General features: G+C 42.1%; 1 protein-coding gene across 8 annotated transcripts in view; it reads right to left on the bottom strand.

Annotated features, from left to right (window-relative positions):
* Positions 1–730: 730 nt before the first annotated feature.
* The window catches only part of OSMR (oncostatin M receptor), a 70,749-nt gene continuing 44,275 nt past the window's right edge, over positions 731–27,204 (bottom strand). For 7 of the 8 annotated variants that reach the window (XM_020290069.2, XM_020290070.2, XM_012736486.3 and 4 more), the window contains 11 exons: positions 20,183–20,325; positions 19,726–19,879; positions 15,557–15,627; positions 13,398–13,620; positions 10,741–10,920; positions 9,643–9,747; positions 7,564–7,737; positions 6,754–6,921; positions 3,903–3,984; positions 3,284–3,356; positions 731–2,984 (listed from right to left, as the gene is read on the bottom strand). In XM_020290069.2, the coding sequence (XP_020145658.2) occupies positions 2,409–2,984; positions 3,284–3,356; positions 3,903–3,984; positions 6,754–6,921; positions 7,564–7,737; positions 9,643–9,747; positions 10,741–10,920; positions 13,398–13,620; positions 15,557–15,627; positions 19,726–19,879; positions 20,183–20,325 (1,949 nt within the window). In that variant the 3' untranslated portion in view covers positions 731–2,408. The remainder of the gene's footprint in view (positions 2,985–3,283; positions 3,357–3,902; positions 3,985–6,753; positions 6,922–7,563; positions 7,738–9,642; positions 9,748–10,740; positions 10,921–13,397; positions 13,621–15,556; positions 15,628–19,725; positions 19,880–20,182; positions 20,326–27,204) is intronic. The other variant, XM_076007979.1, reaches the window with a different exon arrangement.

The raw sequence follows: 27,204 nt of genomic DNA, 5'->3' as shown, positions 1-27,204 counted from the left end.
ATATTTCTAAGGAATTTCTAGTAATGTGATTTTAATGCAATTTTTTTAACAGGATTATGACCACATTAGAAAAAAACAGCTAATTTAGAGAAATGCAAATATACCCATGCATCATATGATTTGCCTCAAAGTATGTAAGGAGGGAGAGTGAACAAGTATATGGATGGGGCTGAAACAGCCAGGGGTGGTGGCCGTTGGGGCTGGTGAGAGTACATAGGGGTTTCTTAAACTAGTCTACTTTTGTGTGTGTTTGAATTCTCCATAATGTTTTTTTTTTAATCTTGATACTTCTGACACATGAATATAAATTTTAGTTTCTGAGTAATTCTTCTTAAAGCAATGTTAAGATGGGATATAGTATTGAAAACTAAGGTTTTAAATACTAATTTATTTGTTGTGAACATTGGTGAGGAATGTTTACGGCCAAAGCTACAAGGCATAGTGATACTGTAAACACAAAGTCATGTAAGCGCAGTGTTTCCTGTTGGCATGTTGTTTTATTTCAGAAAGACTTCATCTGATTTAGACGAGTGATTCTCAAATTTACTGTGTATCTGAATGCCTGGTAACATGAAAAATACAGATTCCTGGTCCCGTGTTCCAATGATTCTGATTAGGAAGTTTGGAGTGGTACCCAGGAATTCAGTGAGTTCATGAGGTGATTTATCAACTATACTGAAAAATTGTTAGATTTTCATTTCACTGAGGTAGATAATAAAACACAGTAATGTGATGGTGAAATGTTTTAATTAAGGTTTATTGCAACAGCAAAGGTTCAAGGTTTTGTAGATTATTTTTTAAACAAAATCCATAAGAAAAATACCATGTACAAATCAGTCATCAATGTCATTGACATTTCTGAGTACAACTTTCAAATGAAAAATAATGTATCACGATAAAGGAGTGTGAATAAATAGGATAAATGACGAGTATACTGGCCCCAAAGTCTTCTCACAACTAGTAGACTAAAGATACGGCTTGGTACTATATTAGGAGCACATAACCAATTTTTCCAGCAGAATACTTAGTTACATGATAAGAAAAAAGTTGAAAAGCTTCAACCGAAGAACTAGTTTGTGTAGGTATATTTAGGCACTTGACAGCCGCATTATTTTGCGATGTGGATACTTGTCTGTCTCCATAACGTTGAAAGGCACAGTGCAGGGCATTTGGTACCAGAGAGAGGGAAGAGCACAGGCAGAGTCATTTTCACCATGCCGATGGCAGTCAGGAAAACAAAAAGCCCTCTTCGTGCTTGTTTAGAAATGTGACAGATAAACATCAGGGGTTGATGAGCAGAGGGAATAAAAAGGAACTAGCGTGTACTGAACACCAGTTAAATACCAAGTGCTGCACATATATTGGTTCAAAGCATGCAGCGTTGCTGCAGAGCCAACACAGAATTTCCTACTCCACAGAGTTTTTTACAGTTATATCTAAATTATGTCCAATGATGAAGTTTCATTTTAGTTATTTTAGCATATTAGGAATATAAATAAGACAGAGATCTTGACCCAGACAACCTATTGCAAGAGTCCAAAGGATGCCAAGTGAAAGGTCATGTGCATATAGTTCTTGAAGGAAAATAATCTTAAAATGTGAATGGAATTACTTGATAATATATTTTCCTTCTATTCTGAGGTAGTCTTCAAAAATTCTGGTAGAATACTAGTATCTACTGAGCAGAAGTACAACTGACACTAGGAGTTTTTTGCCAATCTCATTCTTTCACTGCCACAAGCCTGACAGAAGAATTGTGGAGATCTTACTGATTTATTCATACATTTTACCTAGTAGGTTAGGTCTATGCCCCCCTAAAAGTTAATTTTACTGTGTCAAGGAACTACAAATTCTTATCCCTTCAAGGCAATTCTAAGCCTGTTGGGTCTGAAACACCTGTGAGTTTTTCATTAAACTCAATAAATTTACACTGACAATTTATGCTCTAGTAATAAATCTGTGCCCTTTACAAAAGCTTTTAGTCTAACTGCTTTACCCTTAAGATATTAGACATAGGGTAAATGTTAATGAAAATATTTTCTTGATAAAAACAACTTGTAGGACCACAGCCAACCTGTAGAGTGCTGAGTGGACATGGTCTGTGGAGTGCTTCCTGCCCATCCTTAAGTCTACTGATCGGAAGGTGACCCTGGACCAAACAGCAGCAAGGTAAGCACATCCCCACGACCCTGCCATTTCTAGAGCAAGCCTGTCCCAAAGGAGAATGTTAAGTTCCATAGCTTCTGGCCTTTAACCTAGCCAGACTCTAGTGGTCTTACATTAATCAGCCCTGCAAACAGTGGTACCTCACTGGGATTAGGGACCAAGGCACCTGGCGATGAGAATGGTGGTGCCAACTCTGCTCCCCTTAGTGTCTGTAGCATAGAGGTAAGAAATGGGCGTGCTGGTTAACGGTAATGTTCACTTGGACCTAAAAGGGTAATTGAGGAGAGGTCGCTATTCTCAGTTGGGGGAGGTGAAGCAAGACACAAGGGTACTGCCATTTGCATTTTATACTCGGAACAGGGTGGTGGCACTAGTGCATTTGTTGAGAGACTGTCCTTATCTCCAGACATGGGTGAAGCCAACTGGGACACATAATTCAAAGTAGTTTCTCCAGCTGGTATTTCTCCCAGGGAGTTCATGTAGTTTTTTTCTAGTGCCTTTAGTAAATTTTCAGATGAGGTCAATAGTCCCCACTGACTTGGTGGGGCTTCTGGGGATACAGGAGCATGACCACAAGAAGCGCAGTCAGAAGCTGCCTGATTATAGGTGTAATTCTCAAAACAGATGCAGGGTCCGGGGCCAGAGTAATTCTTTTCTGTTGGAAGGAGGTAAAGGTAGCTAAGCTTAGTCAGTTCCGGTTCTGTGAGTGACTTCCTAGTGCCTAAGGACTGTATCTTACTCCCTTCTTGCTTGTTTACAACTTCGATAGCGTCTGGAATGCAGTCGCTGATGCTCATTATTGTTCGGTGAGGATTCTCCTGGAAAAGGAACAAAAAATATGTAAATATGAGTGTGTGTGCGCATGCATCAAAGTATATTAAGTATGTGAAATGCACTTAGAGCTTCAATTTTGTCCCTGTTTCTTCCTGGTCACAAGTTACCTGGAGGTGGTGTTGAAAACCAAACGATTTCCTCTGACAGAAGAAATCAAGGAGCAGAGGAGGCTTTTACTTTGTTAAATTTTCCTGAGGAGGTCTAGGAAAGTCTGGTTATTACAGCCCCAATTCTGGATTTGTCATCAGTAGCCATGTGGCATACATAGTTTCCCAGCATTTACCTTGGATTTGATTAATGAGAGGACGCTGCTCTTGTAAGGGTCAGGGATGTCAGGATAACACTTATCCTTCATCCTAGAAAAACAGTGAAAACGAGACAATTTTAACACTTATCCTTCATCCCAGAAAAACAGTGAAAACGAGACTTAATTTTACAATATAGTGGAATAGTTGAGAGCAAGAACTCTGGGGTCAGACCCCTGGCTTCTATTCCTTGCTTTATCACTTATTAAGCAAGTTACTTAACTCTTGCATGCTTTCATTTCTTCATTGGTTAAATGGAGATAATCACTGTACTTTAGTGTCCTCACGAGGACAAAACATGTTACTACAGGTAAAGCACTGTGATCACTGCTAAGCATATAGTGAGATATAAATATGACCTACTGCTATTGAAAAGCTTTTGCAATCTCTTTATGGTAAATGGTTATTATTTCCCTTGTATAGGGACCTGGAAAGCAAAATTGTGAAATAAATTACGTACTCTCACCTCAGCCTCCTTTGTCCTTTTCATTTTTGGCTCTATTTTTTAATAGCATGCAATGCCATGTCTATCTTACTAAACCCCTTTCTTGATTTTTCTCGCACTCCTCTTGGCTGGCACCTTCCTCGCACACTCACCACTGACTTTTCAGCAGGCAGCCGCACACCAGGAGCACGACGCAGATGACCACGGGCACGATGACGTGAACCAGCATGTAGGCTGGAGGAGGGAAAGGAAAGGGCTGATCTTAAAGAGCACTTCTCCCTCCTCAACGGAATTAAAATACCTTTATGACTGAGAGTAGTTTTGCACGTTTATTAGTCCTCAAACGTCTATTTTATGAAAGCTTCAGTATGAATTCTGCCTAACGGGGGGAAAAAAACCCAACCAACCAACAGGGAAGCCATTTGTCATCAATGTTGTATGACCCAAATTTGTTCTGATAGATTAGATCATGACCCCCCCAGGGTATATATATGCTCACTTTAGAAGATAATACCAGTTTTCCAAAATTGCTCGTACAGATTTACTCCCACCAGCGAGGTATGAGTTTGAGTGTTTTTATATCCTCATCCACATTTGGTATTTTTCATCTTTTCATTTGAGCTATTTTCAGGCTAATTTTTAAAAACAAACTTTTGGAACATAACCTACTTCTATCCTCAGGATTTAAAATTACTCAGCATGTCTACTGAGTTCAGAAGGAAATGTGGTACCAAATGCCAAATATGGAAACACAAAGTACAGTTGGGATGGGTGCCCTCTACCATTATACACACTGCCGTCCTCTCTGTGGCCTCTGTCTCTATTCAGTACCCTTGTGTCCCAGTCAGAGAAAAAGTTAAGCCAATTTACAAAAAGAATTATTTTGAAAAGTACCAATAGAATGAACATTTATGCATAGTTTTACAATTTCAATGTTACATTAATATTTTGCATTTCTGTTCTTTTTTATTGTTTAATCATCCCAGCCTCATTTTAGCAGATGCCAGTCTTAGGTGCAGTTAATTGGATGCTAGTCACATCATATTCTTTTAAAAATGTAAGGTTGGGCACAGTGGCTCATGTCTGTAATCCTAGCACTTTGGTAAGCTGAGGTGGGAAGATCACTTGAGACCAGGAGTTCAAGACCAGCCTGTGCAACATAGTGAAACTCTACCTCTACAAAAAAAAAAAAAATAGAAAAATTAGCCAGGCCTGGTGGCACTCGCCTATAGTCCCAGCTACATAGAAGGCTGAGGCAGGAGGATCGCTTGAGCCCAGGAATTTGAGGTTTCAGTGAGCTATGATGACACCACTGCACTTTAGCCTGGGAGACAGAGCAAGACTCTGTCGTAAATAAATAATAAATAAATAAATAAATAGTAAGTGAAGACCTCTGTCAGGGAAATTGTAAATATTTCAACTATTTTTTTTTAATAATAATAGAGTCACAAGCCAAGGCTAATGAAATTTAGCATAAGGGAGATAAACGAAACTTAGGAAATATACTTAATAAAGATAGTTGTGTGTGTGAATATGTGGAATTTACCAACTGAGTAGATGTTAAAGCTGGAAGAAAAATAACATGAAAATAAATTAAAAATTTACTGCAAAATGGCAAGAGTGCTCAAATAATGTAAATCACTGACTCAAACCTTAATGTTAGGGGGTTCTGGACTTTGGCTTGGAGACCTAGGGCCACGGTTCAGTCTAGTAGTCAATAAGCAGCGAGTGCCACCACCTGCCACTGCAGCCACGTGTGTGTCTGTTGCTGGTCAGGACACTCCAGGGTCAGTAGTCTTGCATGATGCGCCCATTCCTACCACTCTGCCTTCAGCGAAGGGACCATGCACTGAGGAAAATTGGTACCTTCAGGCAAGACTTCTGAGCCTATTAGTTTTTCAAGGAAGAGTGTGTTCTAGGACCTTCTATAATTCTCTCATTGAAGATGTTCTTTTTTCCTCCATCAGTATCTATTTTCTCTTTTCCTCCTTCCTCCATCAGTATCTATTTTCTCTGACCACATTCCTGTTCATTGGATGTCAGGATTTACCATGAGAATAAAACTTTCCATCAATTACTTCCTACCATTCTCCTCCCTTTTTTTTTTTTTGAGACAGAGTCTCGCTCTGTTTCTCAGGCTAGAGTGCTGCGGTGTCAGCTTAGCTCACAGCAACCTCAAACTCCTCGGCTCAAGTGATCCTCCTATTCAGCCTCCCGAGTAGCTGGGACTACAGGCACCATGCCCGGCTAACTTTTCTGTTTTTAATAGAGATGGGGTCTCACTCTTGCTCAGGCTGATCTCAAACTCCCAAGCTCAAGCAATCCTCCCACCCCTGCCTCCCAGAGTGCTAGGATTACAGACATGAGCCACTGCGCCTTGTCCCTTCCCTCCTCTTTCTCCATCTTTCAAGCCAAATGCATTTTGAAAAGATCTATCTCTTCATCTGGCCCTGTCCCCGCCAAATAAGCAAACATGGAGTTTGGGAACAAGCGTTCATACCCCTTCCCCAGCCCCATCCCCCTCTCCCCATTTGTCCCTGGAGGCCCCACCAAAGTCAGGGAGCAATCCGTTTGCCACTGAGGGAAACCAGCCAGAAGGAAGGCTGTCTACACAGGGCAACTGTGTAGAGAAGACCACCACACCACTCTTCTCCAGACAGAAGCCTTGTGGTTCTGATGCCAACACTAAAATAGGCTCTCTGTGATTTTCAGACTACACACAACTTTATGAGACTGAGTTCCACAGAAGTGTCTCAGGGGCCCCTTGAGGGAGGCAAAAAGAAGGTTTCAGACCTCGATCAGTCAGGTCGGCTTCACTTTTATCTGTTTCATGTAGTGCAACATTTCTTATGAATCAGAGGGTTTCATCGAGAGAAAGAGGGTGGGAAGGGAGAAGAAAAGTTTGAAAATTCCTGATCTAGACAAAGCCTAAGGCAACATTTCTGTACTTTGTTAGTTTCCCAGAAACCCCTAAGGGAAGAGTTTCGATTTGGAAAAACTCACGGTATTCATCCGGAGTCCTGACCTTCGTGAAAGTACCACTGGGGCCCTCGCTGAAACTCGTGTGCGGAGTGACGAGAAACTCATAGAAGGATTCCGGCTTTAGGTTTTCCACAGTGAAAGTCTTCTGTTCCGGATTGTCGATTTTGTATTGGCAACATACTGTATCATCTGTGAAAAATGTTTTTTTTCTTAAGAAAAAAATTATTAAAAGCATAGTAGAGATCTTGTGAGAGAGTTGGACACTAATATTCTTCCTGTCTCGGCACTGTCAACATTTTTAAACCAACCAAAGCTTAAATCATCATTTCATCACACTGGGGACACTGGGAAAGGGTTGAGAAGGTGGCATGAAAAGCAAAAAATCCACCAAACACGGGATTTGGTGACTAGGGAGAGCATCTGAGTCAGCAAGAAACAGAGTTTGCAAGAGACTTCAAAATAAATTGTAATAACATTTAATAAGTCAAAAAGAAAGAAAGAAAAAGAAAAGAAAATGGGGTGAGAAAGTTTCACAAGTGGCAGGCTTTCTTAAGGAGCTGATGGTGGTTCTAGTGCTTCTGAAAATACCAGGCCACTTTGCTTTTTAAGTAAAATACTGGCCCCTCCACGGTCTTGTTCACCCTACTAATTTGCTTAAGAACACCATTTGATCACCAAGTCATGCGAAAAGAGAATTCAGCCTGACCACAGGCAGATATGGTAGCCTTTGTAATGATTTCAAAGATATGGTAGCCTTTGTAATGATTTCAAAGATATGGTAGCCTTTGTAATGGGCTTTGGAAAAACTAAACAAATAAAAATAAATGTCACCTGGAAGAACTGCCTTTTCAGCTCCTGGTTGGCATTGCTCCTCCTTGGATTTCAGATAGACATGGTACCCTCTTATAAAAGCAGGCTGGGATTTAGTAGAATAATTCTTCCAACTCAGAGTGAAGGAGTGGGATGTCAAGTTGTTCGTGACCACATGAGGGTTGTCCGAAGGAGCTAGGAAAGGAAGGTGGGGTAAGACGAAAAGTCATGCTTTGGAAATCATAGAACATTCATGTAAACTACAAGCTGAACTACGGCCAGCAATGGAGGCTGTAAGAAGTTATGCCAAGTTCTGTTCTTCTAGATTTATGCCTTGATGTAGTTTGTGAGTGCTGGGAAGGAGCTGAACAATCTTTTTTTTTTTTGAGACAGAGTCTCACTTTGTTGCCTGGGCTAGAGTGCCATGGGGTCAGCCTAGCTTAAAACTCCTGGGCTCAAGAAATCCTTCCGCCTCGGCCTCCCGAGTAGCTGGGACTACAGGCATGTGGCACCATGCCCGGCTAATTTTTTCTATATATTTTTATTTGGTCAATTAATTTCTTTCTATTTTTAGTAGAGACCAGGTCTCGCTCTTGCTCAGGCTGGTCTCGAACTCCTGACCTTGAGCAATCTGCCTGCCTTGGCCTCCCAGAGTGCTAGGATTATAAGCCTGAGCCACCGTGCCGGGTCCGAACAACCTTCTTGTTCAAGCCTTGCCTTTCACAGATGAACAAGTGGATACCCAGAAAGACTAAATAATCTGTGCAAGGTCACATAACAAACAAACAAACAAACAAATAAATAAATAATAAATAAATAAATAAAAGAGAGAGAGACACTAAAAGTCTTTCTTAGACTTAATTCTGTTCTTGAATTCTAAATATTTGAGAGAAGACCCAACCAGAGAACCTACTACAGTGAAGCACAGGGAAAGGAAGAGGACAGGTTATGTTCAAAGAGGCGAGGGAGGGATTTAAAGAACTCTAGTTCCCAGGTGATGGCAATGCAAAGTTATCCAAGTGTCATCAAAAACATTTGGGAACATTTATTCCGAAGGCTTCCCTGAGCCTGTTTTCCCACACTTGGTCTGTGCACACCAATGCACACACCAACAGCACACCTTCTGCCTGTCTCAGAGCCAAGTATAAACTGTGGACCAGCTGTGCCAAACAAAGAACCCCTGAGAGTTGGTCTGACCAGTGCAAGTTCAGTTCCTGGCAGTCCAGGCCCAGCCCTACAGCTCTCAGTGGGCTGACACCCTAATGCCAAGGAAGGTGAATGAGCAACGCCATGGGAGGGTCAAAAATCCCTTACGCTTCCGCTTGAGATGGTGGTGACATTCTCAGGGGACAATTTCACAACATGTATGAAAAGTCTTAAAAATTATAAAAGAAACTAAAAAGTACTTAAGAAGTTCAACCCTTTGACTCAAGTATTTGAAAACCATTGTCATGGATAAGGACAAAGATTTCACTAAAATGAAGATGACTCAAACAGGGCACAAGAGATTGGGCAAAAGAAGAAAGAGAGAATTAGCACTTGGAACTGCGAGATACTTGAAGATGAATTTTATAGTTTTTAGGTGAAAAACACTGCAATCATTATAAACTGTCCAACAACTGGTGATTTGACATACATATACAATAGGACACTTACAGTCATTAAGATGATATGGCTAAATAATATTTAGTGACATGAGTAAAAAAAGCAGTTGACAAATGCAGTTGACAATATGGTAAGATCCCATTTATATTTAAAAGCATGTATCTGTACAGAGAAAGGAATATCTGGGTATGCATAAAATATTAACTCTGATTATTTGTGGTAGTAAAAGTAGCAATAATTTGTCACCATTTTTTTCCTCTTTGTTTTTTAATGGTTACAAATTATCCTCTTTTGCATAACATTTTATAAATCATCCTTAATGAAAATGTTTTGGGTTTGTATGATTAAAAATAATTTTACAAACCCAATTATCAGAATAAAGGGGACATCAAAAATTAATAAAGGCACTGAAATCTTCCTAATCCCTAAAGCTAGGAGTCTTTGGATTGTTTGAATAAGTCTGTACCTGGGGCAAATTAATTGCTTTAAACTTACCCAGCTCCCGGGTGTATCCTGTTTTTCTCTCTAATAAATGAGCAATCCTTTTTGTAGATAACTCATAAATTCTGAAGTTGTATCGGACCCCTGGTCTAAAAGCATCTAGGGAAAAAAAGTTAACAGATTTTCAATAACACAGAATGACAATCTCTTTAATTTTGAAAAGGAAAAGAAGGAAAAATAAGTGTAATAATAATAAATTTCTTGTAGGATTTTTGCATTTCATCTCCCCCACCTTCCCTCCTTCTGTGAAGCCCTGGTGTCCTCCCTGTTGCAAACACCTGACCACACTGTCTCAGGCCCAGCAGAGCCTGCAGGGACCGGCCTCTACCATGTCCCCAAGCAAGAGCTCTAAACATGCCCTCACTCATGTTTATTGTACTGGGTGCAGAATCAGACCAGACAGATAAAACCATTTCAAACCTCAACTCCAACTCCCGTTCCAGTTACTTGCCTTCTCTTTACTCGTTAAAGCCCAGGGTCTTGAAAGCTGTGCTTCCCACTTCCTCATTTCCCCTCACACCTGTGCCCCTGCCATCCACCTCCAAAACCCACCAGGCCACCAAAACCAGATAATTCCCACACCTTTCCTTGAGCCCAGCAGATGGCGCCACTCTCCCCTCCAACTCAAGCCACACACCCAGCCATCTTTGACTTTGCAATCTTCAAATTACAAATCCAGTAATAGGAGGTAAGAGTTTGAGTGACACCTGTTCTATTGAAACTAAAGAAGTTGAAAATTGACTCCTATCAACTTCATGTCCTAATGTTTCCCAAATCCATTCACTTTTCTGCTTTTGCAAAAGCTTTCTGGACAACTGTTACAAAGTCCCTCTGCTGTTCATCTGAGACCACCAGTTCAGAGGAACGAGTTCATGAAAATTATGAATGCTGATCACAACCTCAGGTCTAGATATTCTCTGAAAAGGTAGATTCAACGTTTAAATATTAAATCACATTCTTGTAAAATGTGAACCACTAGCCCCCCCATGTTGGATTTGGCATTTTGAAATAATTTATTTATGAGGTCATCCAGTCCATCCTAGTTGGACTTGCCACAAGGTGCAAGACAGAAATAGGGAAGGTTCTTCTTACCTGAGCTAATGACTGTACTTGTAGTATTGGGACCTAGCTTCTTCCACTGGAAGTCACAGAGTGGGTCCTGGGGACGGTCACACCACTCTACAACATAGCCCATGACATCTCCAGATTGGGGTTTCCAGGACATAGAAAACCCATCCTCTGTGCCTTCAATTATTTCTTCTTCAACCTCTTCTGTACATAAAAAAAATAGAGCCGTGCTTCACATTTAATTAATTGTAAGGTTTTTTTAAGTGTCTAAGGAAGAAAATAAACATGCACACACTATATGTGGCAGGTAGGAGTCCTACCACTTCAGTGGCTACAGGAGCTTGGCTGGGGATGTTTTTCTGAGTGTTTTCTTGCCTCACACTCCCCAGCAAACATTCACACCTGACTTTCAGATGGCCTTACCTTGGCCTTCTGAGCCCCAGCCAGACTTCAGCACCTAGAGCAGGGGTCAGCAAACACCTGCTAGCAGGACAATTCCAGCCTCCGAGGTTTGTGATAAGAATGGTGTCAAGACTTTTTTAAGGGTTGTAAAAAACAAACCAACAGAGAAGAATACAGACTATACAACAGAGACTGCGTGACCTGCAAAGCTTAACATGTTTCCCATCTGCCCCTTTACCAAAAAGCTTGCTGACCCCTGACCTAGAACTATGTCTGTACTTGATCTGCTCTCAAAAAACCACCTGTCGAATGGGTGACTAATGCAGCTTAATTTGCCTGCAATAATGTCAGCTGTCCCTGAACTTACTACAGCTTCTGAGACGTTACCAGTGGAAATTGAGTTGAGTAAAAAAGAAGGAAAAAAAAAGTATGTAATTACTAAGTTGGATTACAGGAGGATGTGCACACAATTTATGACTCAGGCTGCCACTCAACATGTTTATATTTCGGGGTAGTTTTCCTAATGTCTGATAATTGGAAGAAGGGTGACGTGGCCTCCAGGGACTACCAGTTCTACCACCAGGGAGTTTCTCCTGTTTCCACAGACTTACACTAAGAACTGATTAGTATATCTGCAGTTCAAGTTTAGCTGGGAATCCTCTATTTTATCTGGAAATCCTGGTTACAACTCAGCATTGGTGTGAAAGCATGGTGCTACCCATTTTTCTAGGGCATAAAGTTATTACCTGGCCAGGGGCACCCAAAGAGGAATGTGTAGCCCTAAGTATAAGGTAAAAGCCCAAGATGGCTTTATATAGCCCACCTCCATGGCTTCCCTGCCTTCATCCATCACAGAAACCAATCTCCCTCACACTGAGGCTGACATTTTTCACTTCACTTATTCATATTGACTAAAACTTAAATTGAAACCAAGGTTATAACTCTTAGCAGGCTGCTGCTTTAAAATTTCAAATATGTTTTTGAGGGAAGGAGGCAGAGAAAAGAGTAAGGAACTCTTTATTCAGTCATTCACAAGCTAGTGTGAATTGTCTTAACCCTAATGTTTTTTTTTGTTTGTTTGTTTTGTTTTTTCATGGCTTATAGTGACTTTCTATACACAGTGATTTAGGAACAAGGACCACTGAAGGAAAGCTAGATGGAGCATCACATGAGAAGGTCTGGGGCTCTGAAGGCAGGGTAGAGAATGGAAGGTATGGTAGGAACCCACACACAGAGAAGACCCCAAGCAGATAAGAGCACTAAGCAGTGTTACTCTGGCCTGGCCCCATGGAAATCAATGTTTCTTTTACCTACCAGCTCACCCAGGCCAAATAAAATGCCCACATTTCCTGTTCTGATCCTAATGAAGTCAGAATACATCTTCTTTCTTTACTATAGTTCCTCACAAAGTCATGGTTAAATAACTCCTAAACCAACTCCTAGAGTTTTTCTTCTGTGACACAATACTAATTTCTTTGCCTTATCTGACACATACTGGATAATTCTCTTAAAAGAATAAGTGAAACAAACACCACCTTCTAACACAGCTCACTTAACCCAAATTTAAGCTGAACTTGAATAATAGGTACAATGCAACCTGCCGTAATCTCCTAAGCAGGGTCTGGATAATTTAATAGCAAGAACTGAAGGTGACATTATTGCAAAGTTCATGAGTGACCTTAAGGTTTCAATTGCTGATTGTATTATGTTCATAGCGTGTGACTGTCCAGGGTTTACTGTTTTTATGGCTAAGACGGCAATTAGTATCACTGTTGATTTTGCATGTAAGGTCATTTCCACCTTGTTTGCTCTTTCACAGCCTAAGGGATTAGGCAGTTATTATCTTTTATTCTACAACGTTGGCAGAAGCCCTGGTGAAAGATCATGCCAAGTCTTCTTATGATCTCTGGAAACACTCATGGGATCTCTCTAGGCGACGAAGACTGATGATATTTTTTTACAACATAGTAAATGCAACTCATATTTCACAAGCCACAAAACACTTAAATACTAACTCACTCAGTGAGAACGGGTTACATTAACTTGAATAAATTTGAGATACGTTCCCAAGTATGTTGAAGAACCCCCAGGACAGAAATGTTCTGAGCCACAGCCGGAATCTCCTTTTTCCCACTGAGGAAGACTATCCTGCAGAAACATGGTGGCTAGATATTTTATCTGCCCAAGTTCTTGTCTTCTTCATTTATCCATCGCTAGTTAACAACATCATCGACATTTTCCTGGAGAACGAAAACAACCAAAACAAAAAAGGAACTCACTGTTTCCAGGGGCTGCAGGGACGACGATCACAGCGGCAGGAGAGGCGCCCGCGCTGTTGCTGGCGGTGACGCGGATTTGGTAGGAACACCCGTCCAGGGTTAGCTCCGTGCTGTTGGCCGGCGCGGGAATGGAGCGGTGCTCCAACCTGGACGGTTTGTCCAGATTTTCTACAGCTACATTGTAGAATAGGATCTTCCCATTGGCGTGAAATTTTGACAGTGGCTGAAAAAAATCATGGTAATCATTTCAAAATGGGTTTTACTTTGAATGGGGTTTGTATAATTACTTTTTCATCTTTTATGTCCCTCAGCTGTCTTACACACACACACACACAGGCAAATTCAAACTGTTTAATAGATAAAATAACCATCTTTTTTTTTTTTTTTTTGAGACAGAGTCTCGCTTTGTTGCCCAGACTAGTAAGTGGTGTCAGCCTGGCTCACAGCAACCTCAAACTCCTGGGTTCAAGCGATCCTTCTGCCTCAGCCTCCCGAGTGGCTGGGACTACAGGCATGTGCCACCATGCCCGGCTAATTTTTTCTATATGTATTAGTTGGCCAATTAATTTCTTTCTATTTATAGTAGAGACGGGGTCTCGCTCTTGCTCAGGCTGGTCTCAAACTCCTGACCTCAAGCTATCTGCCTGCCTCGGCCTCCCAGAGTGCTAGGATGACAGGCGTGAGCCACCGCGTCCGGCCTAAAATAATCATCTTAACGAAGCCTGAAATCAGACATTCTAATCTAACTGAAGCTGAGCAGAGAAGAGGGTCATTTGGGGACAAGCTCCTCACGAGCACAGTGTGTGTGTCCAGAGAAGAGAGACTGAGTTGGGAACCAAGAGGAAGGGAGACTCTCTAACTTGCAGAATAGACAGACTAGCCAAGGGGAGAAGACCCAGCAGGAGAAACAGCAGCACCCTGGGGCCCTACAGGGGAGGCCTGGGCCTGGCCTCACCCCCCGCCCCCCGTCCAGTTGTGTTGTCCCCACGCAGCTGCTCCCACCACCCAGAGCCTCTTCTAGATAGTCTTCCAGGTTGCAGAGCATTTCCTGTCCACACAGTCCCAAGCCCACTTCCGGGGTCAGTTCGCTGGGCCTCCCCTCCCTTCGACACACCGTGCCCCTGGGGTGTGTAGCCCTAGACCTGCAAGTGGGCTGGGAGCCGCTGTCTGCCTGGGGCATGGGCAGAACGTGCACGGGGACTGGCAGGTGCACACGTGTGTACACGGAGGTCCCTGTGTGGTGTGCCGCACTGCAGGTGGGGGGAAAGTGGGGCAGGCTGTGGCCAGGGGCCGACTCTCCCAGCATCGCCACACTCTGGTATGAGACCCTGAAGAATCCGAGATTTCTGAATCCAAACCTGGCCTTCCAGGTTGTCATCGAGGTAGGTTAGGTAAGATAGAAGGATAAAATTTATTTTACTTTATTTTATTTTTTATTTTTTTGAGACAGAGTCTCATTTTGTTGTCCAGGCTAGAGTGAGTGCCATGGCGTCAGCCTAGCTCACAGCAACCTCAAACTCCTGGGCTCAAGCGATCCTCCTGCCTCAGCCTCCCAAGTAGCTGGGACTACAGGCATGTGCCACCAACTATAGGCATGTGCCACCATGCCCGGCTAATTTTTTTTCTATATATATTAGTTGGCCAATTAATTTCTTTCTATGTATAGTAGTGACAGGGTCTCTCTCTTGCTCAGGCTGGATTCAAACTCCTAACCTCGAGCAATCCGCCCGCCTTGGCCTCCCAGAGTGCTAGGATTACAGGCGTGAGCCACCGCGCCCGGCCAAAATTTATTTTATATGACAGTTTTTTTAGGTGATTCATAACTCTTAAATATAAATAGTATGAATGTTTAAATGCTCCTAACTTTTAAGTATGGTATGTGGTTGTGCCTTACACCTTTATATCTGCTTGTACCTTTGCCCGGGGCCCTGCAAAAGTGAGGGTGGCCTGAGCCGCAGTCTCAGAGAAGGGGGTCGTAACAGGCAGAGCTGCCGTCAGCAGCATGGGCTGCAAGGAAGCAGAGTGGGGTTCCTCCGCTGGGTAAGGAATTCCGTGGATGAGTGTGAAGATCCTCCCAGTGGGAGACTGCACTCGTCCACAGTTTCACAGCGAAAGACACAGCGGACACACATGGGACGTTTTAGATCTGCGCGTCTTACCTTCCAGAATAAGGTCACATTATGGCTTCCTGACTTCATGGTTCTCCAGACATCAGGAGCCTCTGAGGGAGCTGAAATGAAGCAAAGAGAAGTTCTTGGTTCGTAACGTGTATGCAGAGCAACACACTCAACCCTTCTCTAGGGCTGCCGGGAGCATGACGACAACCTGTCCTAGGCGTGCCTCTCCCCTCTCCACGCTCTGTGGCTTCTACCCACTTGTCCAGAGCCACACTGCTCCTCCTCACTAGGTGCACACAGTAGGTGCTTTATGGAAAGGGCAGCTGCCTCTAAACAGGACACTAAGCTGAGAACCTTTATAAATGCCAAGTGTTAGAGCTTCTGGAAGCCACCAAAGAATTTTGGAATAATTTGTCAGCCAGACCAATTCTAGGAGCTGAGTGAGGTGAGTTTCCCATTTTTTTTTACTTTCTAGGCAGCAGAGCATGGCTACGTCCGCAGCCCACCTGCGAAGCCTGCGCCGAGCCACACTAACGTCCATCTGTGATCCCCCAGGGCTGCCACCCTTGCTGAAGTCACAGCCTGGGAATGCCTGCTTGTCCCCTCCACAGGGCAGGTGTCACCCCACTCTTTCCAGCGCCTGCCTGCGCCTGGGCGGCTGCCGCCTGCGGACTGTTCCTCTATCACGGCTCTCACCACGCTGCCGTGGAATAGTGTGCCTCCTCGTCTCTCCGTGGAGTCAGGGGCCTTGGCTCATCTGGCTATGAAGCTCTAGCATCTAGCTCAGGGCCTGGAACTTTGTGAAAGCTCCACAAACCCCTCTGAATGGATAAAAAGCAAACTAAGAAAGAACCCAGAAAACAACCTGTTTAAACATCCCAACCTTTTCTTATCTCCATCCACAGCTCGGAAATCAATGCAAACTGATTGGTTGATTGATTTTGCATCTGAATCTATCCTTGCTCAATCAACTTATCATCAGGAGGGGGTCAGTTTTTCAATCCAAACCAACTCTGGGTACCTCTGTATGAATCTGTCTGAGGGATCTCGTTTACACACAATAATAGCTACTGTTTACAGAGGGGCACTAGGTGCCTGCCCGGTTCTATGTTTTATGAACATTAACTCACCAATCTGCATAACAGCTCCATGGGGCAGGAATGATTATTTACACCATTCTCTAAATAAGCCAACTAGGGCTCAGAGGTTAAGTTAATAGCTCTAAATCACCCAGATATAAGTAAAAGTGAAGCCAAGATTTGAATGCAAGGTGTCCGGCATCTCCATGATTACATTAGTCCCCTTTAGAAGATGGAGGGTCAATTAAAGGCACAGCTTGTATGACAAGTTCAACAAAATTCTTATTAAAAAAATGTCTTGGGGATTGAAAAATAATAAAATAAATACAATTTATTTTAAAATCTTAAAGAGGTATGTATTTTCATCATTGATTATTAAAAATATTTTGAAAGTCCTGTTAAGATGGGTATGTGTTTTTTACTTTGTAAATTATTTTGTGGTATATTTGTGTAATACTCTGCATTCCACATGGAATCAAATTTTCTACCATGGGTTTTGTTATGGTATGACTGTCACAAGAATAGGACAACCAAAAAGTAGTCAAAAGAGAATTTGTAACATTCCTATGCCACAAGAAATATCAGGCTTTAACTGCTGAAGATATAGCTGACACGATCTTAGCATACCCATGAAGACAGACAAGAAAAGAACTCACAGGTATTGACATCCTTCTGCAACAAACTCTAACAAGATACCTCATTTTCAAATCTAGTCTTAAAAACATCTCCATGTCTCTATACAACCACAGTTTGTGAATGTGCTTAAATTCCATCTCAGCTTTCTGAATCTGAAAATAAAACCATAGCATCTCTCATATGACTTCTATTTTTTAATAGAAATTCTCCCTCCTAAAATGGTTTAAAAATCTCAGCTGCTAAATGTAAAAATGCAAAACATCAATTGTTATAAAATTACCAAAATTTAACAAAATTAACAAAGTGCTTCACTTTGTTTCAAATATTAAAAATTGCCTATTCTATGTACTTTTATTTTTTATTTGTGAGAGGATATGTGATCTGTGTTTTGATTCCAAATATCTCTCTGAAAGAAGAAATGTTTTGGAATATAAATAATGTCATGATTTATCTGTTTTATAAAAATATAGTCTACTGTCCCCAACAGTTGACATTTAAGTTCTTTTCTCTTTTAGTTGCTGACACTTTATACTCAAGTTAAAGGAGATCATATAGTTTTTAAATCTATTAAAGCAGATTTCAATTTGCTAAAAAAAACAAAACCATTGGTGAAGACAATATTGAATCAAAAACTTTATTGAAATACCCAGGCACAATATTGGATTCCAAATTCCATACAAAATCTTCAGCTGGTTTGTAACAAATGAGTGCTGCAATACAGTTGATAGCACTGTATATTTATATACAACATATTAATAGTTTGTATCAAGATGTCATTTAACCCACTGTCTGCTCACTATGATTATATGTAAGTGTGATTATAATACACAAAATCATTGAATTTTCCAGCATTAGGCAAAGTGTTATCAGAGGTAAAACGTATCTAAAGATTTATCATCATAGGTAAAAAAAAAAAAAAAAAAAAAAAAAAAAAATCGACTTGCTGTTGGTAGGTAAAAAAAAAAAAAAAAAAAAAAGATTTATCATCAGTAGATTCATCTCATTTTCTTGTCATTGTCAAAGCAAAGTTAAGTATTTTCAGGTTTATTACACTATAATCCAAAAGAAATTATCCTTTTACCATTTTCCTTTTGCACATAATTTTACCTATTATGTTGTTTTGGTTTGTTTGAGACAGAGTCTCACTCTGTTGCCTCGAGTAGAGTGCCGTGGCATCATCCTAGCTCACAGCACCCTTAACCTCCTGGGCTCAAACGATCCTCCTGCCTCAGCCTCCCAAGTAGGTGGGACTACAGGCATGCGCCACCACGACTGGCTAATACAGACCACCACGACTGGCTAATTTTTTGTTTCTATTTTCAGTTGCCCAGCTAACTTTTTCTATTTTTAGTAAGAGACAGGGTCTCGCTCTTGCTCAGGCTAGTTGAGAACTCCTGAGCTTAAGTGATCCTCCCACCTTGGCCTCCCAGAGTGCTAGGATTACAGGCGTGAGCCACTACACCTGGCCAATTTTATCTATTATGTTGAAATGAATTTGCAAAAAAACAAACAAAAAAGCCCAAAGCAGGACATATAGTATTATTAAAGTAAAGATTCTTTAATAAAATACAGCTAAGGAATATGTCTCATTCCTCTCAAGAACAGTGCCTTGTGCAGCAAAGAATCTTGAGGAGTCTGCACCCCTGGGGAAAATTATTGGCATCTTGGTGGGCATGAGGGTGGGCAGGGACCTCCAGAGAAGGTGGAAAGTCTGCTGGTCTTGACTAATGAGCCGCAGGTGTGGATTCTGCTTAACCACCCTCACCAGCACCAAATTAGAGTCACTGCTTTAAAACGGTCCTCCCAGAATGACACAGAAAGAGTTCTGGCAGCCTCCACGCACAAATAATAAGATCGAAGGAAATACATACATATATAATCCTTCCTTTGGCAGCAAAATTGCCAGGACTTGAATCAACACGATCTCAAAGTTGCAATAACAATACCGAGAGAGCGAGCACACAGAATGGAGCTCCGGTTAGGGGTGGAACTCTGGCGTCAGACTGAGGACCCCCTTCCACTGACAGCACGCGGGAGAGCGCTCACCGTGTGCTGTGGCTGGAACTAATGACTTACTAATAATGATCAAGGCGCCAACATCATTCCATCTCCAAACATGGCCTGAAGTTGTTTAGTATGAGACCAGTCCCTTCCCTTGGCATTAACACTTCTATTTGTGCCTGGTCCTGAATTAAATAAAGGCCTGCGCTAATTTACATAGCCCAGATCCAACGTGAATCCAGCAATAGCTTTAGAAACCATTTGGGGAAAGCGAAAGGTAAGAGAGGAACTATGCAGTGGAAATAACACTCTTGTCAAATGTTTGAGGTTGAGGTCTTCCTACACGCTTCTCATTAGGCATTTAATCTAATTTTTTAAGTGCTGCTCCACTTCTGTCTTAATACTTTCCTCCCAGTTTTTGGCACAACCAAAGGCTCTCAGGGAAACCAACCCATCTCTTGATCACTGGGGTAAATGCCAGGGAGCTGAACATACCAGCCTCAGGTGTGGTGAAGTCCCGACCACTCCATTCACTCCATTTCCAGAAGTGGTTGTCGTCAGCACAGTGGACTTGGGCTACGTACTCTGTGTTGGGTTCCAGTTCATTTAAAAGGTACTTGCCATTCGCCTTCACAGAAACATTGTGCTGCTTGATCAGAAGAGAGAAGAAAGAGTAAAGGAGAAAAGAAGACAGAAGTATTAGTGAGCATATCTCACTTGCAAATCCAAACCAGCACACAGCAAATCCTTATTTGGAGTAAGACCAGCTCTTTAGAAAAAAAAAAAAATTCTAAGGCCCTCTTCCCAACTCTAAAAGTCAATGATTAATTTCATGGCCCTATTAAAATAGATGACCCACACCCTTTGAACCCACACAGAAATAAGAGTTTAAGTTGATTTATTCAGGACATAAAAGGGTTTTTGAAAGGAGAAGATTAAGCCATGTTCTTACTTGTATCATTTTTCCTTCTCCATGGAGCTCAACCTGACACAAAAGTGTGAAATAATCCCCAAGGGAGTGCAGCTTCCAGGTCATGACAGCACTTGTGGCACTTATATTTTCAAATTGGACACTAAAGGGACTCATTGGATGAACTGGCAGAAAAAGAAAAAACAAAGAAAAATAAAATTCAACATAGATCTTAAAAGACTTTGGTAAGTAGGCAGTTCATTTCTTCATTTATACTTTCAGTATGTATTTTTTGTTCACATTTGAGAAAGTGATAAACAAGATCAGACTTATAGATAAGATGGAGTAAGCCAACTACAGGTTTTCTCTCTCAATGATTCTATCAGACACATTGAACAAAATACAAAAAGAAAAATTAAACACAAGCAGGAAGATTGTACAGGGGAGTCAAAACTTGGAGAAGGAAGCCTATGGGGAGAATTATAATCAAACCCAGAGTTTAACTGCCGTAACATTCACAATGTCAAGAATACAACATAAAATACATAGCATGTGCTTGGAGTGCAACATCCTGAACGGAAGGGGGAACAGCCAGAGGTATGTTCCAGTTCCCCCTAGAAACAGGATGTCCTCCAACACTTTAGCCCAGTGAGTCACATATTGCCAGGATATAAAACCTCTGACAGGTGCTTTCTGAGGCCCCTCAGCTGCAGTACAAGTGAGGAACTCAGAGATGAGAATCTATTTGCCTTGGGCATCTTTCCTGAGCCTAGAGGGACCAACTGGCAATAAATCCTAGGCTTCTGTTGTCCCTTGATGCTTATCTTTAAGCATTAAATCCACTTCATGTATGTTGTTGCATATGAGTGTGCTCTGTCTTACCAGACTCAGACAAGTTGGTACCCAGTGCACAGTGACCTGCTTCATTAATTGGCACAGCAAGCAGGATTCAACTTGAGGAACCATGGCCTATTGGCAAAGTGGAGGGGCAACCCCCCACACACCTGGTGCAGGGTGGGGACATCAGACTGGTGGTGCCAGGGCTGGACATGGAGCAAGATGTTTTATTGGGAGAGAGGAGGGAGGAGAGGGATCTCTCTCTCTCTCTCTCTCTCTCAGACACACACACACACAAAGATGAGGGTGAGCTGGCTGTGGGGACTCAGGCAGAGAAAATAATATGGAACTGGGAAGCTCAGTGCCCATATGTGATCACCCATTCCTGAGGCCCAAGAGCTCAGGAAGTGGGTACTTGGATGCATCCTGAGGCACCTGAGAGAGAATGAAAAAGAAGTCCTGTAACTGTCCTTGATGAGACATCTGAGAGGGAACCAAAATGCGGAATGCAGCCTTCACAGGGAGGGTGACTCAAGGACAGCGGCAGACAGAAGCCAGGGAAGCTGAGTCTCATGCAGCTTGGTTGGTGTGTTTGTTTGACAAAGGGGCACTATAGACCCAAATGGTACAGTTAGGGGAGGGGCAAAAGTACTGGGGTCCCCACTAAAAGCCAACAGTCCTACAGTCTTGTCAAGAGGAGAGTTCAGATGTTCCTGGAGTTCCTGGACACTGGAGCTCACATGAAAACATCTCCTGGTCACTTTAGGGGAAAATGTAAACTGATGTTATGAGGAAGCTTTAGGACAAATACAGTGACCCATGGTGCTTCCCTGCTGGTGGGTGGGTGGGGCCCTTTGGGCCATTTTGGGTGCTAGTGACCAAGGTTCCCACCACTGAGTACGTTATAGACATTGACAGTTTGGCTGCTTGTGGCACAGAATGTCACCTCTACCTGAGGAGCAATGGCCTCTCACAGCTAAGAATTCCAGCCATCACAGTGGGGCACATGTACGCCTGCCTGCCACCCATGCTACCTAAACCCCAACAACAGTTGTTCTTCATACTGAGTGTAGAATCATACTTTACCTTATTGAATCAGGACTTAACATGGATAAAAAGTCACAAATGGCACTGTCACAATGTAATAGCCCAATTCAGCAGTCAAAATGTTCTCCTGGGCACAGAGACTAACAACTGACTATCTCAGGCTACATGCCAAGGCCACTTGGGCTGAAAGCCAAGGAAGTATCCCAGACGTAGTCAATCCAAATGGTTGCCCCTTACAACACCCAACAGCTGCTAGCCCTCTTTGGGTGCTGGAGGAAGCCTGTACCCAACCTTAGTGTCCTTTGGTCCCTTAGTTTTAAGGTGACCAACAAAGCCGCTGACTTTATTTATTTATTTTATTTTTATTTTTTGAGACAGAGTCTCACTTTGTTGCCCAGGCTAGAGTGAGTACCATGACATCAGCCTAGCTCACAGCAACCTCAAACTCCTGGGCTCAAGCAATCCTTCTGCCTCAGTCTCCCGAGTAGCTGGGACTACAGGCATGTGCCACCATGTCTGGCTAATTTTTTGTATATATATTTTTAGTTGGTCAATTAATTTCTTTCTATTTTTAGTAGAGACAGGGTCTCACTCAGGCTGGTTTCGAACTCCTGACCTCGAGCAATCCGCCTGCCTCAGCTTCCCAGAGTGCTAGGATTATAGGCGTGAGCCATCGCGCCCGGCAGCCACTGACTTTAAATGGGGTCCTTTTCCACAACAGGCCTTGGAGGCCATTCAATAAGCTGTGGTATAGGCACTGATTTTTAGAACTTTTAGAGCCTGCTAGCCTGAGAAAGTCACACATGCCGGAAACCTCCAGGCTTGCTGATTAGAGTCCCTGGCAAGAGAAAACTGCTTCCAGGGTGTTCCAGCCTCTCAGATTTTGGACAGGTAAGTTGCTTGAGGCAGCACCAGATATACCCCTTCTACATGACAACTCCTTGCTTGCTACTGGGCACCAGTCTCTGGAGACAGAGCATCCTAGGGCCACTGCGCCTCATATGATACTAGGACACGAACTGCCCATTCTCACTTGGGCGCTTACAAACCCCAACAACGAAACTAGCCAGGCCCAACAGAGCTGAATTATTAAATGAACTGGAACGTTTAAAATGGTGTTTAACCGGGACCCCAAGGGACCAGTAGTCTCTATGAACAAATGGCTAGCTTATCAGAAGGGACCAAGTAACTTGCAGACGATGCTTTGGCTCTTCCCATGGCTACCTGGAGCCCAAGATTCAAAAGCTTACCTACCAATGGTATGGCATGGTCTACCAACAGCACTGCCAAACTAAAAGCAGATGGGATTCATGGGATGCTGCTGCCATCCGGCCAGTAGATAGCCATCCTTTTACTGGGACTGAACATGGTTCTTCTCTCCAAACTACATGCAGTGGTGATGGCCATGCTGGTCACCCCTCCCACCATATCTTGCTATATTTTAACCAACTTATAAACCATTGCCAACAGCCTAGCCATCCAGTCAGGAGAATAACAACTGAGTGACTGAACTCTTAAAGAATCCCTCATGAAGAGGACAAGAAGTATGGGAACAGCTTGCTGTGCAAAAGTTGTCAGAATCAAAATGGAGTCACTCGTGTTAAAAAACAAAAACCTGAACAACAGAGCCAGGGAAAGCCATGCACTAATGCCTTTTAACAAAAAATGATCACAAAAGACTCTGCAAAAAGAACAACTTTGCACGAAGGCCATCACACCTTTACACAAACAAATGCTTCTGCAAGGACATCTGCCCAGCAACTGCCTGCCTGTCCAGCCTTGGACTGATGCTGCCTTTGTTATTGATCCTTGTAGCCAAGGATAATGATCTCAGAACAATTATGTAATCCTCCTCATTTAAAAAACAAAACAAAACTTTATCTTCCTTTACCTTCGCGAATACATATGTAGTTACTATGGCACGTGTATTCCCATTGCGATGCCCCTTCCCAAATAAATATCATTTTCTTTGAGAGAGTCTCCCTCTCTGTTTGTTATTCAGGTTCACTTAATGGTATCTCAGATGTGGGACCCAAGTGAGCAGCCCCTGAAATCAAGTGAGGGGCCAACAGAGCCCTTTGCACTCTTCACCTCTGTGAGTTGCATTTTCTGCCCTCATGAATCTCCTTCTAGATTTATGGATTCCCTCCCTTTGGTGAGTTCTTTCTGACTTTATTCAGGATCTGATGTGGTCTTAAGGCCTCCTTAATAAAGGACTTTTCATCCCCCCACGGGATGATAAAAGACTCTTCGACTTTTGTGCTATAAGGACAATGTTCTTCTGGTTTGAGTTCTCTGGTTTCTGCAGAATTTACATTCTGTCTTAATATTTTGTTTGATCTGCCTGCCTGGGATGAAATTCTTGTGAGCACTCTGATTTTGTTTTCAGTTTGGTTTGGTTACTTATGTCTGTAAATGATTTGGCTCTTTTTCCCTTGCTTGTTTCTGAACATCTTCCAGTAGCAAAAATAAACATTCTAAATAGTGGGTATGAGATGGCCAGTTAAAGCCATGAGGGTCATTATCACCCTCTAAAACACCAGTCTAAACTCCCCATATTTCCTGACAGCATTTATAGGATTTCTTTGCTCTGGAGAGATTAATAAGAAACAGAATAGGATTCTCAAATATTAAGGCTTGTCAGGTTTTCTGGGACTCCAGATATCTACATGGCTTTTCTTCATGTATATTTTAAAATCAATGGCCATCACACGAATCATTCAAAGTCCTCATGCTTGCTTTTCTTGGTACTAAATTAATAAACTGCAACTATATGATTAAAATAAAATGCTAATATATAGAGGCTCCCAACTTCTCTCTTTTTTTCTTTCCTTCTTCCTCTCTGCTACTCTGAATCTGTTGACTTTTTCCCTTGGTAAGATAATCTACTGTTGTTAATTTCAAAAGCCACTGAGAAGTTTTTCTTGGGACATTTCAGCCAAGATAAGAAAAAAGAGAGGGCTTTCAAGTCACAACAGCTCCGTGTAACAACCTATCCTTGTGCACCTAAGAGTCACCCCTTTTGGAAATGTCAGTGTAGATTTGTTTGGCTAACAATCACTTAGGGTGATGGAGCTAATTAAAAGATTGATAATGTAAAAAGGAAATAACTAGATGAATGTTTATAGAAGTTAAGCTCTCAGATCAAACAGGTCAAGATCTTGAGCTCAGAGCAATAATATAAGGTCTCTCTGTCCCGCATAAAAATTTTGCTTTGTCAGCCACACATGAGCCAGAAAAAGTCAAGGACAAACAAAACAAAACAAACCTCAAACCAAACCAAACCAAACAAGACACACCAAAAAACTGTAAATACCTTTTGTTAAAATGCTTCCTCACCCACGTTGACTAATCAAGCAAACCAGATTGGCAAACCAAAAAATAAATTTGTTGCTGAAATTCAAGGCCACTTGGAGATTATGTTTTTCTTATAGAATTCAGCCAGTCTTAGCTAAAATGTAAACGTTTGAATACTTAACCCCAAACTCATGTGAAACTAAAAAAGGATAAAAAGAGGTTTTTAAAAATAAAACTGCTATGGAGACTGCTTTACCCAAAATTTTGGTCCAAAGCCTTCACGTAAGATTACCTATCAGGGCAAATAAAATTCAGCCATGTGAACAGGTTTCATTTTGTCAAAAAATATTATTGTGCCGGAGCCAGCCGGCGACGTGCTGCACCTGGAGTTAGGGGGCGAGGCTGAGAAATGAAGAGACAACAAAAAGATGGGGACGGGAGGACGGAGTCCTTGCTGACTGCCGCACCTCGTTTATTTCAGTTGCTGTATTTATACAGATAAGAACAAAGGAGAAGCAAAATGCAAGGGAACAGGTGGTGCATGTCTTCATTAAACCAGAAAACAAAACAGTTCTTGTTTCTTTTAACCTTACGTCACTTTGATAGTCCTTTCCCTCGCTTAAGCAGTTTTCTAATCTACAACTTAACTATTTTCTGATATCAAAAAGCTACAAATACTCAACTATGATCACTCAGACAGTTCAAGGAAAAGAGCACCCAAGCGTAATTAACAATTCTGAGAAAGGAGTGTGCAGGGCCTAGGGGGGGCTATAAGCTACGAGGGCTGTGTGCACAGGATTACTTCAGTGACCTTCTATAACTGCTACTGTTATCTCCAGCACCCTCTGTAAGCTAGAAGAAAGGCCAAGAATGTCAGAGCTCTGAGTTAAGGCGCCAGGTGCTGTGTCTCAAGGACCCCAGTGTTCTGGGCAGCAACCGCACTTTAACTCTCCCGTGTTCGGGACAGCTCCCAACATTATTGCTCCTATTTTCCTCCAATATTTGGCTACAACTGTCCAACTAAGCACAAAAACTGCTTTGCTCCTAAAGCCCTAAAGCTGACGTTAGACAACTTGATATAAATGTCAAGGGATAAGTCTCACCCCTGACGCATGGGCTACACCTAAAGGTCACCCAGCTGCCTGTTGCCGTGACCAGAGATCTTCAAACTGCAAACCAGGACAAGAAGTTGATGGCTTCACACAGCAGATGACTTTTTCCAAGATGACAGTATGAGATTCCCCATCATACTGAGACTCTTTTGCCTCTCTTAACTTTCCTATTCTTATGACTATGTTTTTCTTTGACAAGATGATGATATAATTGAAATTTCACCATCAGCAGCTTCCGCTGGCAACTTGACAGCACCTGGCCTAAGAGATCCTTTAGTGCCTGTTGGTTAAATAAGGAAATGTTTCTGTGATTGCTGATCCTATGGCTGTGCCTGGACAAACTCCTCTGGGGAAGTTCGGACCTGTATACACAAAATATTTTTTTAAAAATCACATCACATAGTTATAACAGGTCTCACCTAATTCCCCGTGGTCATTTGATTTATTCAATTGGTTGCCCTTAAGATCAGGTTCATAGCTCAAAACCATTATGCAAACTGGGGTTATCATATTACAATTAAATTTATTTTATATTTTCCTTTTTAAATTTTGTGCTTGTTACTTGTCAGATTTCTACAGAAGCACACTTTTTAACAGAATAATGCTGGCCCAGCACTTTGAGATCATGCCCAAAAGACCACAGAACAGACAAAATGGAACTTAACTATGGACTTCAGGTAGACTTAACCTGAAAGTCACTTTCTCCAAACCTCCCTTGTTGCTCCAATGTCGCTAAAAGGGTTTTGTCCCTGGCTCCTTGTTGCCAAAATC

This window comes from Microcebus murinus, chromosome 11 (genome assembly GCF_040939455.1).
Source record: "Microcebus murinus isolate Inina chromosome 11, M.murinus_Inina_mat1.0, whole genome shotgun sequence".
NCBI lineage: Eukaryota > Metazoa > Chordata > Mammalia > Primates > Cheirogaleidae > Microcebus > Microcebus murinus.
The sequence above is the reverse complement of the archived record's forward strand: the minus strand, read 5'-3'. Positions and strand labels throughout refer to the sequence as shown.